This window comes from Ailuropoda melanoleuca, chromosome 4, assembly GCF_002007445.2.
Source record: "Ailuropoda melanoleuca isolate Jingjing chromosome 4, ASM200744v2, whole genome shotgun sequence".
Lineage (NCBI taxonomy): Eukaryota > Metazoa > Chordata > Mammalia > Carnivora > Ursidae > Ailuropoda > Ailuropoda melanoleuca.
The window spans coordinates 126,115,465-126,133,148 of NC_048221.1; the positions used below are offsets into that span (position 1 = coordinate 126,115,465).

The following is a 17,684-nucleotide window of genomic DNA, read 5'->3' on the forward strand; positions in this document are numbered from 1 at the left end:
CATACCTTCTTGAGGCAGTGATGTTTTTTAATTTCTTTTGTTTCCTTTCCTTTATTATCATCAACACTTAAGATTATTGTTATGTTATGTGTGTATTTATGAATCCTGAAAAATGGGGAGCTTGAATTTGCCTGACTCTTAATAGTAGAGGAAGCTACTTTCTTTTAGGGGAAGCAATATAATTTACTATTCTGTATGCCATATAGAGTAAAGTGCGTAGTGAAGTATTTCTGATTTAAGCAATTTCCTTTTCTATTTCTTGTTTTTACGATAAAGAGGGGAGACTCTGATTGATTACATAGGGAAAGAGCAAGGCACTAAACATCTTAGAGACCTGCTAGTAATTTTGACCTTAACTAATTAATTTCATTCCTGTAAACCTTGACTTATTTTGTAAAATGACAGGATAAGAACAGATCTTTTTTGAGGTGTCTTCCAGCCAGAATTTTTTTTCGGTGTGTTTCTAATTCTGTAAGGGTCTTCTACAAGTGGTGCCCGTGCTGCTAAAGAGGTCAAATCGATTCTTAATGTCATCTTCTAGAGAATATAAGCTCTCGGATTTTTTTTTTTTATTTTGATTTTACTTTTTTAGTATCTATTCAGGCAGATACTTCAAGTTGGAAGAAAATAAGCGTCACATCATTGCTTTATTTTTGGTAGCTGAACACCTAATTTACAACTTGGAATTAGAACAGTAGCTGTTGTTACCAGATTTTATCAACTTTTTGAGCAACGTTTGTCTTGATGACTTTGAAGTTCTTTTTGTTTTGGTCCTGGACCCCGAATTCCTCATCAAGCTACTAAGATTATCATCTTGGTTATAATTTGCTTTTTCATATTCTTTTTTTTTTTTTTTTTAAGATTTATTTATTTATTTTAGAGAGATTGCAAGCGAGCGCACGTGAGCAGGGATAGGGGCAAGAGGAAGAAGGAGAGAGAGAAAGAATCCTCAAGCAGACTCTCTGTTGAGTGTGGAGCCCCTTGTGAGGCTTGATCCCAGGACCTGGAGATGACTTGAGCCAAAATCAAGAGCTGGCTGCTCAACTGACTGAGCCACCCAGGCTCCCCTCTTTTTCATAATCTTAAAAGCTCAAGTAGCAGAGTTGAGGGTATGAGTGCATTCAAGTTTTACAGTGTTTTTTCCTTGAAAGAAGGCAAAATTGAAAATAAAAGTCTGATACAGCTCTTCATGATAGTAATATCAGCTGATTATGGATTCTTACTACTTCAGTTTCTTTTTGACTGGAAGAAGAAGAAATTTCATTTAATTGGAAACCAAGATGTTAAAATTTTGATTGTGATATACAGTCAGATACAAGGTAGAGAATGCTATTTTGAAAAAAAAAATCAAGGTAGAATTGCTCAAGCATTTGATTTTTTAAAATGAATTAAATTAATATTTACTGAAATATTGCCTTGTTATTTATTAAATGCCAAGGCATCTACTAACTTATGAGGTAATAATGTGCGTTATACTTGTATAATTGAAAACTTTTTCAACTTAAAACTATTTTCAAGTTTAAAATTACTTGTTTAGCTCATTGTCAGTTATAATAACTCATGCATATGATAGAACCAAAAGTTTTATGAAATCTAAATCTAGAGTTTGTTTAAAAGTTAGCACTAATTGGGGTGCCTGACTGGCTCGGTCGGGAGAGCATGCAACTCTTGATCTCAGGGTCGTGAGTTCAAGCCTCATGTTAGGTGTAGAGGCTACTTAAAAAAAAAAAAAAAAAAAAGAAGCACTGCATAATGTATGGAGTTGTTGAATCATTATGTTATACATTTCAAACTATTATAGCACTATATGTTAATTATATTTTAATAAAAAAGGTTATGAGTGTTATAGCACATTAAAGTTTCTTGTTCATATGTATTTAGATGGTAAAAATGATCTGATGTGGTAGAACAGTGAAACTTAGTTTTGAATCTAGTCCTACATCAGTTAAGATCAGTCATGTAGTCATATGTTCCACTAGTCAATTCCTTTACCTCTCAGAATATTAAATATCTTAGTTTGTGAAACAGACACACGATATCTCCAGCATATTACTGCATTGTTATTGTGGAAATCAGAGTTGATGTGGATGCCATGGTGTTTAAATTTCTTTTAAAATAAACAGTTGTTTTTCTGGGGTATGATGAGTACATAAATTTGTTCCAGTTAATACATTTGAGAGGTTGTTGGTATTTTATTTATCTGTACTTTTTTTCTTAGGCAAGAAAACACATTTTACAAATCCATACCAGGGACTGGAATCCAAAATTGTCGGATGCTTTTTTAGGTGAATTGGCTGAAAAATGTGTTGGTGAGTGCTGTTATTTGAATTCTTTGATTGTTATTGTTTGTTCCGCTCAGCCTCCCCTATGTTTGGAATGTGAATGAATATAGTTATGTCTCTGTGCAATAGATGGCTGGCTCTGCCTTTAAATGTAAGAATTATTTTGAATGTTTCATTTGAAGTTTGAACACTTCTAAATTACTATTTTAGCTGCCATTAGGTGTTTGATTATTAACAAAGCTAGTAGTAATATTCCTTTCATTGAGTGCTGGATTTCCATAATATAACTGCCATGTGTCCTTTTAGGAATTGTTCCCTCAGAAATTTTACTAAGAAAAAATAAGCTTAACCTTGAGAAATGAAGGTCCATGTTGAAGGCAGGACTGTAGTTTTTTACTTTGCAGATTACCTGATGGGCTCATCTTTATGCCTGTGGTCTAGAAAGAAGTTGAGTGAGAGGAGTCTTCAAAGAAAATACTTACTGGCATCTGCTAGTATTTCCCCAAATATAAAACTTTCCAATTTAATATTAAATTATTCACAGAGTGGAAAATCTTCCCCACAGAGTGAATCAATACTACTGTCCTCAAAGGATGTACTGAGAGTATTTTATGTGCATACATGATCATATATAGGAGATGGAATTCAAGGGTTTGGCTCTAACTAGGTTGAAATAAAAATGAATACAGTGTGAAGCGACTGAGTATACACAATGGTATTTCTCCTTCATTCTTTTCTATCTTTTGTCTGTTTTACTCTCTCACAAATAAAAATTAAGAAATCTTTTTCCATGAACTTTTTAAGCATTATGAAAAAATCCCCAAAATAAGTTCACTAACAATCAACAGTCTACTTGGGAAAACTTTAAAGTTACCAAAACCAGAAAGAACAACTTAGTTAAAAAAATCATTGGGATCCACCATCAGATATTAAAACTTAAATAGAACATTAGTCCATTCAGTTAGCTACATCCGAATTATCCTCTTCATCCACAGGGACCTCCATCTCCGAAGCAGCATCCCTCAGCTTTTGAACCACAAAGACCTCGACATCTTCTGGTGAGGAGAAAACGTAAATCTCTCCAGCACTATTCCAGTTTAAGCTTTGCCTGGTATAAGAGAGCATGCGCCAAACCCATTTCATGTTAATTTGGCTTGACCTTTGCAAAGCCTTGTGCTGCTTAATGGGAGAGGGTGGTATTTGGTACAAAATTCAATCTTTTCCCTTTTTGAAATTTGACCCCTTTTATTTCCTACTTTTATGATATTATTTTATTAGTGTACTGATCAAACTGGGAAATCTTTGTAGATTTTTCTGTGACTCTGTCACAGAATGATCCTTAACTGAAATAAGCAGAAGTCTTCAGATAACTTTGGAAATTCCCTAAGCGATAGGTATCTTAAAATTACTTCTGTTACCCTCTATCTACCATCTGAAATGTTACACTCTAATTCTTTATCTTAAATATAAGAATCTTAGTTTCTTTTTTCATTTCCAAAGGCCACAACTTCTCATTATTCCAAGTGATTTATTTTGGCTTTTAGTCAGTTTCTTAAGTTTAAACATATTAAAGATGTAATTTCTAATAGGACTAAAAAACTTCTCTTGCCTTTGGGGGTAGTGGTGGTGGTGTTTTAGAATCTGCTCGTATCTACACCATTTTCTTCCCGAAGAGTGACATAAGAAGCCAGTTTCACATTAAAACAAAAAGTCAAATGCAGGTCTTCAAACAGGAATGAAATAGTAATACATTTTAAATTCATTATGAACTTACCACTTTCTGTATCCCAAACATGTTTTAACATGTATGAATTCAGTGAAATTTATGCCTAGGAAAAAAAATATGTAGTCTTGATGAAAAACTGCAGACAGCTGACCTGTTAGGGGTTATGGATTTGGTAACTTTTACCTTGAAATAAATTCCCAAGTACATGGAGGGGTTTGGATGCTTAATAGGGGTGATTTTTAAAAGTAGTCCTCGCATAATTTTGGTGTCTAGATCACATGCACAAATAGTAGGAGCTTAAGGTTCTGTATTCATTTTCACTAAGAGGGCCAAAACAATGGAAGTGTATCAATGAGGCATCTATCTTGTGGGCCTTCATTATGTTTGATGTTTTACTTAAACAGTAACTATAAAATTTTGGTATTACACTTGTCTATGACCTTTTTGTATTTTCAGTTTTTCTGACAAATTTCCATTTCAGTGGTGGTATTTAAGAATGCTTTTTCTTGGGGTGCCTTGCTGGCTCAGTCAGTAGAGCATGTGACTCTTGATCTCAGGGTTTTAAGTTCAAGCCCCACATTGGGCGTAATATAATGTATTATTTGTTTCAGGGGTAGAGGCCTGTGATTCATCAGTCTTACACAACACCTAGCACTCACCACAACACATACCTCCCTAGTGTCCATCACTCAACCCCCCATCCCTGACCCCTTCCCCTCTGGCAACCCTCAGTTTGTTTCCTGAGATTAAGAAGCTCTTATGGTTTGTTTCCCTCTCTGGTTTCGCCTTGTTTCATTTTTTCAAAAGAATCCTTTTCTCTGGTATCTAGATATTCGTGTTCGTAAGAGTATTCGAATTGTAATGGTAGAATTAATATGATGATGGAATTCTTATGAAAGGGATGCTGACATTTTCTTTAACATCAACTTTTAACTTTCAAAAGGCTGTAATATATTTTCCATATATTTAGAATGATCATATTATCTATATTTATTTTTCTAAATCAGGACCCTTTGGAGAGTGAAAAAATATGCTTTTAATTTTGACAAGACAAGAGGCTCAAACCAGGACATATGATCTTAAATATAATCTCTTTAGCCGTGGTTATCATGTAGTTTTAATTCTGTTTTAGAGTCTAGTAATCCAGTAGCAGCTCAGTTTTTTGTTTTGTATATCAGAATCACTTGTAAAACTTTCTCAAAATACACACTTATGATATTAAATCACCGGAGATTTCTGATTCACTAAGTTTGTTGGGAATCTATTTTTGTTTCAGTTTCATTGTTTATTCAGATCAGTGGTCAAGATTGAAAACTACAGATATAAACCAGTAATTCTCATTCATAGGCAAATGTAATGAGGATAAATTCTCTCTTTTATAGTCTATTGATTATGGTAATCCAAGTGAAGATTTCTTTAAATGGGACCTATTGTTACACTTTTAAATTTTCTTTAGTAGATTAAGCGAAAATGAACAGTACATTGCTATTATGTATGTTACTAACATGTAGAACATAAATGTTATGGGTATCATTTATTACATAAAATACCTTTTAGTGGCTTTTTTTCTGTTTTCCATTGTTTCTGAGCTTTTTTTTTTTTTTAGCTTCTTAAAAAAGAAATTTAGGCTTTTGCTCTTAGAAATAGGATCATATGGTATGTTCATCGACTGTGTTGTATATGCTTTCAAAGCAGAAAAAGAAATGTAGTTTATACTGTTTGAAGATGGTAGTTTATTTTTTACTTCCTCTGAAGTGGATTATTTCACTAACTGTTTATAACTGAGCTGGTATTTTACGGTTATTTTTTTGAGCTAATATAACTAGGATATGTACAGCATAGGAAAAGATACTTTTTTCCAGGTTTATTCATTGAGAAATAGAATATAAAATGAAAGACTAATGATAAATTTGGTTATTCTGAGTTGGCCATTTAATAATAAAAGAATTTAGATTTCTTAAAAAAAAAAAAGAAAAGCCTAATGAATATAATTCTTCCACTTTTTAACGGTAGTATATGGTAACCTCACTATTGTACATTCCCAAACTATAACCTCGGAGTTATTCTGTTCTTTTTTCATTCATTCTTTCATTCAGGACATATTTATTGGATATCTACTGAATGCCATGCCAGGCATTATTTTCAGTATATGAGATATGTTAGTGAACAAAACTGATGAATACCCGTACCCTCACAAAGCTCACATTCTAGTTGGGGTGATAAAGACGGCCAAATGCAAGTTTAATTGCTGACATAAAAAATTGCTGGTTTGCGTTTTTCTTCTTTTTTGTGGTTGAGACCTAACAGTTTGTGTGTTTTTGTATGCATTTGTTGCTTAAATGAGTGAAATGACTTAACAGTGGGAGCTTGATCTATTAACTACATAATCAGTTAAGTATGGATAATGGATAATACCCTGTGTTGGTATAGCCCTTAGAACTAGATTATCAGTTATTTTAAGCTAAACGCATATATTAAAAGGACGTTAATGTGGAAAATTAATGGATTCTTATTCCCTTTACTATCTTTGATATTATCAGAGATGGTGACAACTTTAAAGTATAATTTTTGGGGTAATTAGATACAAACTTGCTGTGGTTTGCACCCAAAGTTGGTAGGAGAATAGCTCTGTTCTTGAAATTTCCGCATATATTCCACTTTGTGCTACTCCCTTATATGTGTTTGGTAATTAGTAGTATTAGAAAAGTTTATAGGTAAGTGTAATGTCATGAGGACTATACTAATTATTGGGAATATTGATGAAGGGTTCGGATGAAATTTATTCTTGAAAAAACCTTTCCTGAAGAAAGTTGTACATTATAATTAGTGATTTTGGCACAAAATAGATGGTTTGTTTTGATATCATTAGTTCATGTTTTGTTAATTAAAATAGTCAAAACACTTTTAGTCTTACTGAGTAAATAATTTTATTAGGTGACTTAAGTGGTCAGTTTTTGCTGATAAAATTGCATATAATTATTGATTTAGTATTAATTATTTCCTCAGGTAAAGATGTATATATTTGCAAACCTAGTTGGTACTGGGAGAATGAACTTACCTTTGTTATTCTTTTCCCTTTTGTGCATTAGGCTATTGTGGAGCTGATATCAAGGCCCTGTGCACTGAAGCTGCCCTGATTGCCCTGAGGAGGCGTTACCCCCAGATCTACGCTAGCAGTCATAAACTGCAGCTAGATGTTTCCTCAATAGTGCTCAATGCCCAAGATTTTTACCATGCAATGCAGAATATTGTGCCTGCTTCCCAGCGTGCTGTCATGTCTTCGGGACATGCACTATCCCCCATCATAAAACCGCTGCTGGAAAGGAGCTTCAACAACATCCTAGCAGTCTTGCAAAAAGTGTTTCCTCATGCTGAAATTAGCCAGAGTGACAAGAAAGAAGGTACTATAAAGTACTTTTTCATATTGTTAAAATGAAACAAGTATAGGCATAAATTAATTCTGAGTTTCCTTATAAGGTTACTTATGTGATATTATTTTATATTTGCCATGAATATAGAAAATGTATCTGTTTCACCACTAGGTTGTATTCCAGGCCTGGCATATTGCCTGGCATATGGTAGTTGCCTAGTGAATGTTTGTCAAAAGAAAGAATGAACGTTAGTTCTGTTTGTTACCTCTTGGGACATTCTCACTATCTTAATGTGGAAGTGTTACTATCTTTAGAAAAGTTGACTATATTAACGATGGCTTACGTTTATTTTATTATAAAGGCCTTAAATAAATTGTCACTTATTAATCCTCATAACAGTCCAGTAGGGCAGGTACTTTTATACCATAAAGGAGGAGACTGGGAGACTTAGGAAGTATTCACTTATTTGGGTCATTCAGTAAGTTCTAGGGCTTCGTCAGACTCAGGGCACCTGACTCTATAGCCTGCTCTCTTAACTGTGTTGCTTATAATGTCCTTCTGGGCTCAACTCATCAAATATGTTTTGTTGGTACTGGCAGGGCACTCTGCAGTGTGCTGTATTAATGGAGTGTAAATCATTAGTAAGGGAGTAAATCAGAACCTGGTTGTATAAGGTCTTGAATTCTAGCTTCAAGATTGGACCTGAGATAAAAATAGAACACTGCCTTTAAAAAGTCATCCATTGAGGGCGCCTGGGTGGGCTGAGGTCATGATCCTGGAGTCCCAGGATCCACTCCCACATTGGGCACCCTGCTCAGCAGGGAGTCTGCTTCTCCTTCTGACCCTCCTCCCTCTCATTCTTTCTCTCTCAAATAAATAAATAAAATCTTAAAAAAAAAAAAGTCATCCATTTATAGGCAAACTAGGTTTATATGCTAACCAAAGTAAGGTCTGTGAACTTTGAAGAGAAAGTAATGAGTTTTAATTATCTTAATTTTCCCAGTTCCTAATAGCTTATTTGGCATGTAGTCTGCACCAGAAAATTGTTCAATTAATTATACTAACATTAAAAATATTGTATATAGTAAAAATCATCAACATTCAATGCATTTTGCTGTCTTTATAAATTATATTTTTTGGAACCTATATCACATGGATTACTTGATCTCCTAAGTTTGTCAAATAGGGAGGGAAATAAATATTTTATTATGATTGAGCCAGGTACTCTGCCATGAATTGTACATTTCTTATTTCTGATTTTCATAAATGAGTATATGTATCTTTTCCCCAAATTTTTAAAAAAAATTGTCATGTTTAGAAAATCATAAAAATCATATCTTCCCATTTGAGAGATTATGATAGTTCATTTTTTTAATTTTTAATTTTTTAAATTTCAGTTAATTAACATATAGTGTATTATTAGTTTTAGAGGCAGAGTTCAGTGATTTATCAGTCTTGTATAATACCCAGTGCTTATTACATCACGTGGCCTTCTTAATGTCCATCATCCAGTTAACCCCATTTCCCTGCCCCTCTCCCCTCTAGTATCCCTCAGTTTGTTTCCTATGATTAAGAGTCTCTTGGGGCGCCTGGGTGGCACAGCGGTTAAGCGTCTGCCTTCGGCTCAGGGCGTGATCCCGGCGTTATGGGATCGAGCCCCACATCAGGCTCCTCTGCTGTGGGCCTGCTTCTTCCTCTCCCACTCCCCCTGCTTGTGTTCCCTCTCTTGCTGGCTGTCTCTATCTCTGTCGAATAAATAAATAAAATCTTTAAAAAAAAAAAAAAAAAAGAGTCTCTTATGGTTTGTCTTCCTCTCTGATTTTGTCTTGTTTCATTTTTCCCTCCCTTTGCCTATGATCCTCTGTTTGTTTATTAAATTCCAAATATGAGTGAGATCATATGATAATTGTCTTTCTCTGATTCACTTATTTCACTTAGGATAATACCCTCTAGTTCCGTCCACATCATTTTATCTTTATCCATTCATCTGCCAATGGACATATGATATAGTTCCTTTATTTTCATTTGAGAATTTTTTATGGCATTATTATCTGTTTTATAAATTTTTTTTTTTATTATGTTAGTCACCATACAGTACATCCCCGGATTCTGATGCAAAGTTCGATGCTTCATTAGTTGCGTATAACACCCAGTGCACCATGCAATACGTGCCCTCCTTACTACCCATCACCAGTCTATCCCATTCCCCCACCTCCCTCCCCTCTGAAGTCTTCAGTTTGTTTCTCATAGTCCATAGTCTCTCATGTTTCATTCCCCCTTCTGATTACCCCCCTTTCTTTATCCCTTTCTTCCCCTACCGATCATCCTAGTTCTTATGTTCCGTAGATGAGAGAAATCATATGATAATTGTCTTTCTCTGCTTGACTTATTTCACTTAGCATTATCTGCTCCAGTGCNCAGTGCCGTCCATGTTGCAGCAAATGTTGAGAATTCGTTCTTTCTGATAGCTGAGTAATATTCCATTGTATATATGGACCACAGCTTCTTAATCCAGTCATCTGTTGAAGGGCATCTTGGCTCCTTCCACGATTGTTTTATAAATTTTTAAAATAAGTATAAAATATGCTTTAGTTCCAGTTCTTCATGTACCAGTGGAGAAGAGAAACCAAATTATGATTATTTGATTTATTTGATTATTAATTGATTATTAATAATTACTTTTAATTTATTTAGATATATTATTCTGGTTTGTTTTGGTCTTAATATTCTTCTTAGACTGGTATATGAAATTATCACTCAAAAGCTATTCAATTATTTTTCAGGTTAACTTTCGTAATTTATTTATACTAAATATTTAGCTTATAAAATCCATTGTTGAAATCTATATCTGCCATACAGTTTAGTACCTCTTTGTAGGAATTATTCCCCCCCCTTTTTTGGGGGGGGAGAAGAGTATGATTTCTATCAGTGTTAATTCTCTCTCATTTCTCTACACTGTAGCATTGCTTTTTATTGAGCGATTGGACACTTTTGTTAGGTATATGTGAAGCACAGTTACTAGTACTTCAGGTTGTAGTCCAGGTAAAGTATTGAGTATTGCACTCTGTTTGAATAGAGTTTATAGTTCCAGTTTGTCCATTGAGGAGTAACAGATAGCAGACTCATATAGAGACTAATGTTTCTTGAATGAGTTCATATTTAAGATTGGTTTTGTTTCCACAGAATTCCTGACTCTCTTAACCAGATGTGTAGATGTGTGTATATGTGTGTGCCATGTTAAAAAATAAGTCAGTTGGTTCCTTATTGTTGTTTTTATAAGAGTTGGCCATAACTCTAGCACCCTAGTAGCTAAGCAAGATATTATATATGAAATGCACTGGTTTTGGTCAAATTAACTTAGAAATTTTTAGTAAGCTATGGGTGTTTTATGAGAGTGTCATTTCTTTTCCAGACTTTTTATAGTTAGTCAACGAAGTCTTCCAAATCACATCTCTTAGTAATTAGGTAGTCTGTAAAGGTGAAAGAATTCCATTAGTTCCATTTACAAATTATTAAAAAAACCCTGCAGTTTGTCAATTTGCCTAGTTGAGCTGTATTATTTGATAGGTAACTTATTAATGTCACATGATTTTTAAACCAATTTTCCTTAGCTTGGTGGGGCACTAATATTAAAGGACTTTATAAGCCTCATAATCTGTGATTTTTTTTTTTGAACAGATATAGAAACTCTGATTTTAGATGATAGTGAAGATGAGAATGCTTTATCAATTTTTGAGACCAGTTGTCACTCAGGATCACCAAAGAAACAGTCGTCAGCTGCTGCTGTACATAAACCCTACCTTCATTTTACAATGTAAGTAACATACCAATTTTTAAAAAATTTAGTGATTTTTACTACTTTATGGTTAGAATTATGGTATATTTTTACTTACGGTTGTAACTTCGAGGTGTTTTTTTATGCTCTTTGGACACAATTCTGGGAAACTTACTGTGTGTGCTTTTTTGTGTGGTAATAAATGGGTTTATTTGTCAACTAAAGTTTATTTTTTTCTAAACTGTGACATTTTTTTTTAAAGGAGATTTATTTATTTATTTAATTTTAAAGATTTTATTTATTAGAGAGAGAGAGACCACGAGTGGTAGTGGGGGGGAAGGGCACAGGGAGAGGGAGAAGCAGATTTCCTGCTGAGCAGGGAGCCAGCCAGTGGGGCTGTATTCCAGGACCCTGAGATCTTGACCTGAGCTGAGGGCAGATGTTTAACTGACTGAGTCACCCAGGTGCCCCTCTTTTTTTTTTTTCTTTTTTTTTTCAAACCAGGGTGGAAAGAAGGGTTTTCTTTTAGAAAGTCAGCTCATGTCCCCAATTTTAATGCCTTTTATTTTGAACTAAAATGATTAGAAATGAAATATATATCGTTATCTGGAATATTTTAATTTGTAACAAGTGTCAAATAATAGGGAGTCTAAGAGCACTAAAAAGATTCTGAATTAGAAATTGCTCAGTAAACAGATAAACAGATAACTTTTTGATTCTCCAAAACCTCATTAGTTTACTCTTCCCTGATGTAGATTTTATGGTTTTTCTATTTACATTTACCTTTATCTGCGTTAAAGCAGCTGTTGTTATGCACTTTTTATTGGGTAAACAACTTTAGTGCTAACGTAATTTTAAATTAAGAGACCAAATAGTTTCAAATACTAGCAGCTTCATCACTTGCATTTACATAATAAGCATGATAGTTGTAGGACCATATTGCTCCGTCAGGTAGGTCTAATAACACTTTTATTAGAAAAGGCTGGATTGATTATATGTACTTTTAAGTAATTTTTTTTTAGAGATATTTGAACAAATTTAAGTCTTCAACTTTAAGTTTCTCCCATGTGGATTTTGGTGAAATGTTAATTTGATTATTTGCACTGATAACTCTTTCTTATTTTTTAAAATGAGACTAAGTTACTTTCATTTACTCTTTTTTTTTCTTTTGTTCTTTAACAGCAGTTTCTTTTATTAGAAACTTTTCTTCTATTCCAGATCTTTTCTTTTATGCCTTCAGGGACGTTTTCTTAGACTTTTTCAGTAATTTCACAAAACTATTTTATTGATGGCTAAGGGAAAACCAAATAATCATTTTTTTCCTGACTCTCACCTGGCTACCCTGTGTGCACGTGTATGATTTGTTTAGTTATTTGGATTTGAAATATATAATAGGAGCTAAGAAACTCTCATCAAAAGACTTCCAATTTTACGAGCCAACTCTGTTGTCAGTAGAGTGATACAGAAATAGAGTTTGATTTAGAAAACTTCATGTGCAGTTTTGAGGCTGACTTTTTATTAAGAACATTCTCTGTTATTTAATGTGTATCACTGGTATGGCTTGTTTTGTTTGGTTTAACCTTTTTGATTGAATTGGTTTAATTTTAGCTTCTTTTATGTAAAATTTCTAGTTCATGATGTGATTTTTATTTAATAGGGAGACAGCTATATCCTAGGAGTAAGCTTTTTTTGTTTTAGATGTTTTGGTAAATTCCATTCATTTAATTCTTTATTTACCTACCCATTCTCCCAATTTTTATGTGTTTATGCCTGGCACTGTACTAGGTGCTGAAAACATAAGCGTGAGTAAGATGATGTAAAGTAGTTCTTACTCTGGAGAAGATCTTTTTATTGAGGGTGACAGACATTGTGATATGGCTGAAGTGCTGTGATAGCAGAACTAGAAGCTTTCATTGGGAATCAAGGAAGGCTTGACAGAAGAAATGGTGATGTTTGCTGTCCTTCTGGGTATGAAGGGTAAGAGTTAACATCTGACAGTGCTCATTACAAACTAGACATGTGGTAGGTATATTAACCTTGAGGCTTTATATGTAGCAATACATATAGACCTCTTATCAGTCATACAGCATTTGTAGTATCGTCATTTTATAGATGAGGAAACTGAACCACAATGAAAAATAAGAAAATTGCCCATGATTAAGGTCTTAGCGGGTAGCAGAGTTAGGCTCTGTGCTTTTTGTTTCCTAGGATCTTATTTTTTTTTTCTATTATACTATGTGATTTCCAAATTGATTTCTGAACTTAATAGATAGGTAGCGAATTGTATTGTTTTTTTAGGTAGGTTGGACAGTAGAATTTTCATACTTTCCAAGAAGCATACACTTTAGAATAAAGGGCTTTAATAAGGGCTATACGTGGGTTTTGTTTGTTTGTTTTTTGTTGTTGTTGGTTTGGTTTGGCTTTGTGTTTGAACCAAGTGTTAGCATGTTCTAGATCAATACAGAAAAAGTGCTCGATAGGTAGAAAGCATGACTTTAATACTGGTCTCCAGTAACACTAGCTTGGGCATTGTTGGCGGGTTTCTGTTTCTGGGAATAGTTTCCTAAACAATGGTGAAGCCTTTATTTAGATTTAAGGTGAAATAGAAGTCAAGATATTTAAAGGCTACCAATCTGATAGAAAACCCTTATGATGGAAAGTAAGTTTTCTTTCTTACTGTATATTACCATAAGGGGATTAGAAACAGAGCTTTCTGAGGTTTTCTAAATGAAAATAGCTTTGTTTTTTCTGATTAGAAAGATGATATACTCTGTAGAAAATTCAAGTAATAAAGAAGAGCATAAAGAAGAAAGTAAAAATTAAAGCCCAAGCACCTGAAGGTAATTTTTGTTAAAGTTTTGGTGACCACACTTCCATATTCTCTCTATGTGTATAGACAGACCCACATATTATTTTATGTAAATTAAAATCCTCCTGTAAGGCTAATTTAACTTGCTTTTTTATCTACCACATTGGGAACGTTATTTCATGCCAGTATATGTTTAATGTCATTCTCTTAAAATAGCTACATAGTATTTTATTTTTGGGATGTTCCATAATTTTTATAACCTTATTAATAAAGACTGAAATTTCCAATTTTCTTCTTTTATGATAGATATGTGGATCTGGATAGGCATCTTTCTCAGTATACATTTTTAATATCATTATCTGATTCATAGCTTAGGGTAAATTTTAAAAACAGTGATTGCTATGTCAAAGGGTATATATACATTTAAAAACTTGATACAGGTTGTTAAATTGACATCCAAAACAGTTGTACCAATTTACATTTTTAGCACTGATATATGAGTGTTATTTTTCCTATACCCGTGTCAATTCTGAACACTGCCTTTTTAAATCTTTGCCAACCAGATAGATGAAAATAATTCTTGCTTGTTTGAATCATTCATTTGTTCTTTCATGTTTACTCATTCACATATTTTGTCAAAGTGCCCATCACGTGCCATATGTTGCCCTAGGTACTTGGAATATGTCAGTGAACAGAATGGACAAAGACCCCTGACCTCATTCAGCTTACCTTTAAGGTGGAGATAGACAATAAAACAATAAGTGTAATAGATAGATAAAATATTAGGTGATATGTACTATGAAAAAAAATGTAGCGAATAAGAGGTAAGGGAGTCCTTGGGAGTGCGATGAGTTGCAGAATATCTTTGGATATACATATCAGCATGTATGTGACATAATTGCCAAATTTAATTTTGGAAAATTTTGCTTTTTTCCATTACCACTAATCATGAGAAAACCAAATTTCCCAATATCTACTCACTAGTGGTATTAAAATTAATTTTGTTTATCAATCTAACAGGTAAAAGATGTGTTTTCATTATTTTCATCATTTTTTCATCTCTGTTAATAACTACCAAGTCTCCCCCCATCTGTAACTACCAAATCTACTTTCCTTCCTTCTTCCCTTCCTTCCTCCTTTTCTCCCTCCCTCTTTTCTTTCCTTCCTTCCTTCCTTCCTTCCTTCCTTCCTTCCTTCCTTCCTTCCTTCCTTCCTTCCCTCAAGATTTATTTATTTATTTGAGGGGTGGGAGGGGCAGAGGGGGAGAGAGTCCTAAGCAGACTCTGCACTGAATGTAGAGCCAGGTGCAGGGCTCAGTCCCACGACACCGAGATCTTGACCCAAGCAGAAACAAAGAGCCCAACCAACTGCGCCACCCAGATGCCCCCCCACAATCTTTCTTTCTTTTTTTTTTTTTAAGACCCTATTCATTCATTTGACAGAGAGACAGCCAGCGAGAGAGGGAACACAAGCAGGGGGAGTGGGGGAGGAAGAAGCAGGCTCTCAGCAGAGCAGGGAGCCCAGTGCAGGGCCCGATCCCAGGACCCTGGGACCACGCCCTGAGCCGAAGGCAGAAGCCCAACAACTGAGCCACCCAGGCACCCCATCCCTCAAATCTTTTTTTTTTTTTTAAGATTTTTATTTATTTATTTGACAGAGATAGAGACAGCCAGCGAGAGAGGGAACACAAGCAGGGGGAGTGGGAGAGGAAGAAGCAGGCTCATAGCGAAGGAGCCTGATGTGGGGCTCGATCCCATAACGCCGGGATCACGCCCTGAGCCGAAGGCAGATGCTTAACCGCTATGCCACCCAGGCGACCCCCCCCTCAAATCTTTCTTAAGCCAACATTGGTCTTGAGCTTTGGACCATCTCTACCTGTCTGTTGCCCTTAGTGTGCCACACATTTTTCAGTATGTACTGGACTGTGTCTCCCCTTCTCCTCCTGTGAGTCTGGTGAGCTACCATCCATGCAGGTGTTACAACTAGAATTGGACATCATCCTCAACTCCTTCCTCTTTCTTTCCTCTGTATCTGGTGAATGTCTAGGTCCTGTGAATAAGTCTCATCTCAGGTTGTTCCTTCTCACCTCCTCTGACATTGTTCTTGTCTAGATTACCATTAACATCTCATTCCTGGGTTATTACTGCAGACTCCTAACTGGTCATCTTTCCTCCTGTTTTGTCTCCTTTCAAACCTTTTCCTATACTGACATAGTGATCTAGAGTTATCTTCCAAAACATGTGTATGATCATATCACTTCCCCTGCTTAAGCTAATATGCTTCCTCATTATCTTCAGTGTGCATTCCAAACTTCTAACATGGTTTACAAAACCCTTTGTAGCTCTTCATGGTCTGATTCTCCTTCCCTCCTCTCCTCCTTAATTCCAGAACCTTTACCCATACGTTGCCCTAAAACCTTAAAGAAGCTAACTCTATGAACTATTACTCCAAAGGGCAGGGGCCTTTGATCCTTTGCACATCCTATTTTTATTTCTTAGAAATTTGTCCTTTCTGCCTCCAACCTGTTGAATTTGTGCTTTGGTAACACTTTCCAGGAAAGCCTTGAGTCTCTAATTAAGGTCTTTCCTAGCATTCTCCACTTAAACAGTGCTGCTTGTTAAACAAATTTATTTATTTATTTATTTGACAGAGATAGAGACAGCCAGCGAGGGAGGGAACACAAGCAGGGGGAGTGGGAGAGGAAGAAACAGGCTCATAGCGAAGGAGCCTGATGTGGGGCTCGATCCCATAACGCCGGGATCACGCCCTGAGCCGAAGGCAGATGCTTAACCACTGTGCCACCCAGGCGCCCCTTCCCTATTTTAAAACAACATTTTATAATTCATCCCCATTCCATTTATTTTTTATGCTTATTTCCTGGGCTTTCCAGTGACTTGTTTCCTGGGCTGCCTATTATATTCTGATCTGTGTTTGTTTTCTTTGGTGTATTCTACATTATATTCTATTATTCCATTCTGTAATACATTTCAACATAGAGTGCATCCTAACACAGTGGTTCAGCTTGGCAGTTATATGGGCCTGAATGAGAATCTGAACTCTTTCACCACCCATTTGTACAGTCGCATACCTAACTTCTCTTGATTCTTGGTTTCTTCATCTGTTTAATAAGAGGAAGCTATGTGTTTCATAGAATTGCTAAGAAAATTAAAGCTGTATGAACTACTTATTACTAAAACAGGTTTAAATGTTCTGAAATTGGAGCTAGCACACTTTATCAAAATTTTCTTGATGTTCTTACTTACTCTTTCAGATGATATTGTGATTAAGTTTTATTTATTTATTTTTATTTTATTTTATTTTATTTTATTTTTTTAAAGATTTTATTTATTTATTCGACAGAGATAGAGACAGCCAGCGAGAGAGGGAACACAAGCAGGGGGAGTGGGAGAGGAAGAAGCAGGCTCATATCGGAGGCCTGATGTGGGGCTCGATCCCAGATCGCTGGGATCACGCCCTGAGCCGAAGGCAGATGCTTAACCGCTGTGCCACCCAGGCGCCCCTGTGATTAAGTTTTAAATCTCCCCTTCTTCCTCAAATTTTTTTTCAATTTTGATGTGAATATTTTAATTTTTTTCTCATTTTTAAATTCTAGTTAGTTAGCATTTAGTGTAATATTGGTTTCAGGAGTAGAACTTAGTGATTCATCACTTACATATGATACCCGGCTCAGTATAACAAGTGCCCTCCTTAATACCCAACA

At 35.1% G+C, this 17,684-nt stretch overlaps 1 protein-coding gene across 1 annotated transcript in view; it reads left to right on the top strand.

Annotated features, from left to right (window-relative positions):
• The window catches only part of ATAD2B (ATPase family AAA domain containing 2B), a 152,189-nt gene that overhangs the window by 72,131 nt on the left and 62,374 nt on the right, over positions 1-17,684 (top strand). The window contains exons 15-17 of the mRNA XM_011235412.3: positions 2,219-2,309; positions 7,098-7,409; positions 11,058-11,193. Of these exons, the coding sequence (XP_011233714.2) occupies positions 2,219-2,309; positions 7,098-7,409; positions 11,058-11,193 (539 nt within the window). The remainder of the gene's footprint in view (positions 1-2,218; positions 2,310-7,097; positions 7,410-11,057; positions 11,194-17,684) is intronic.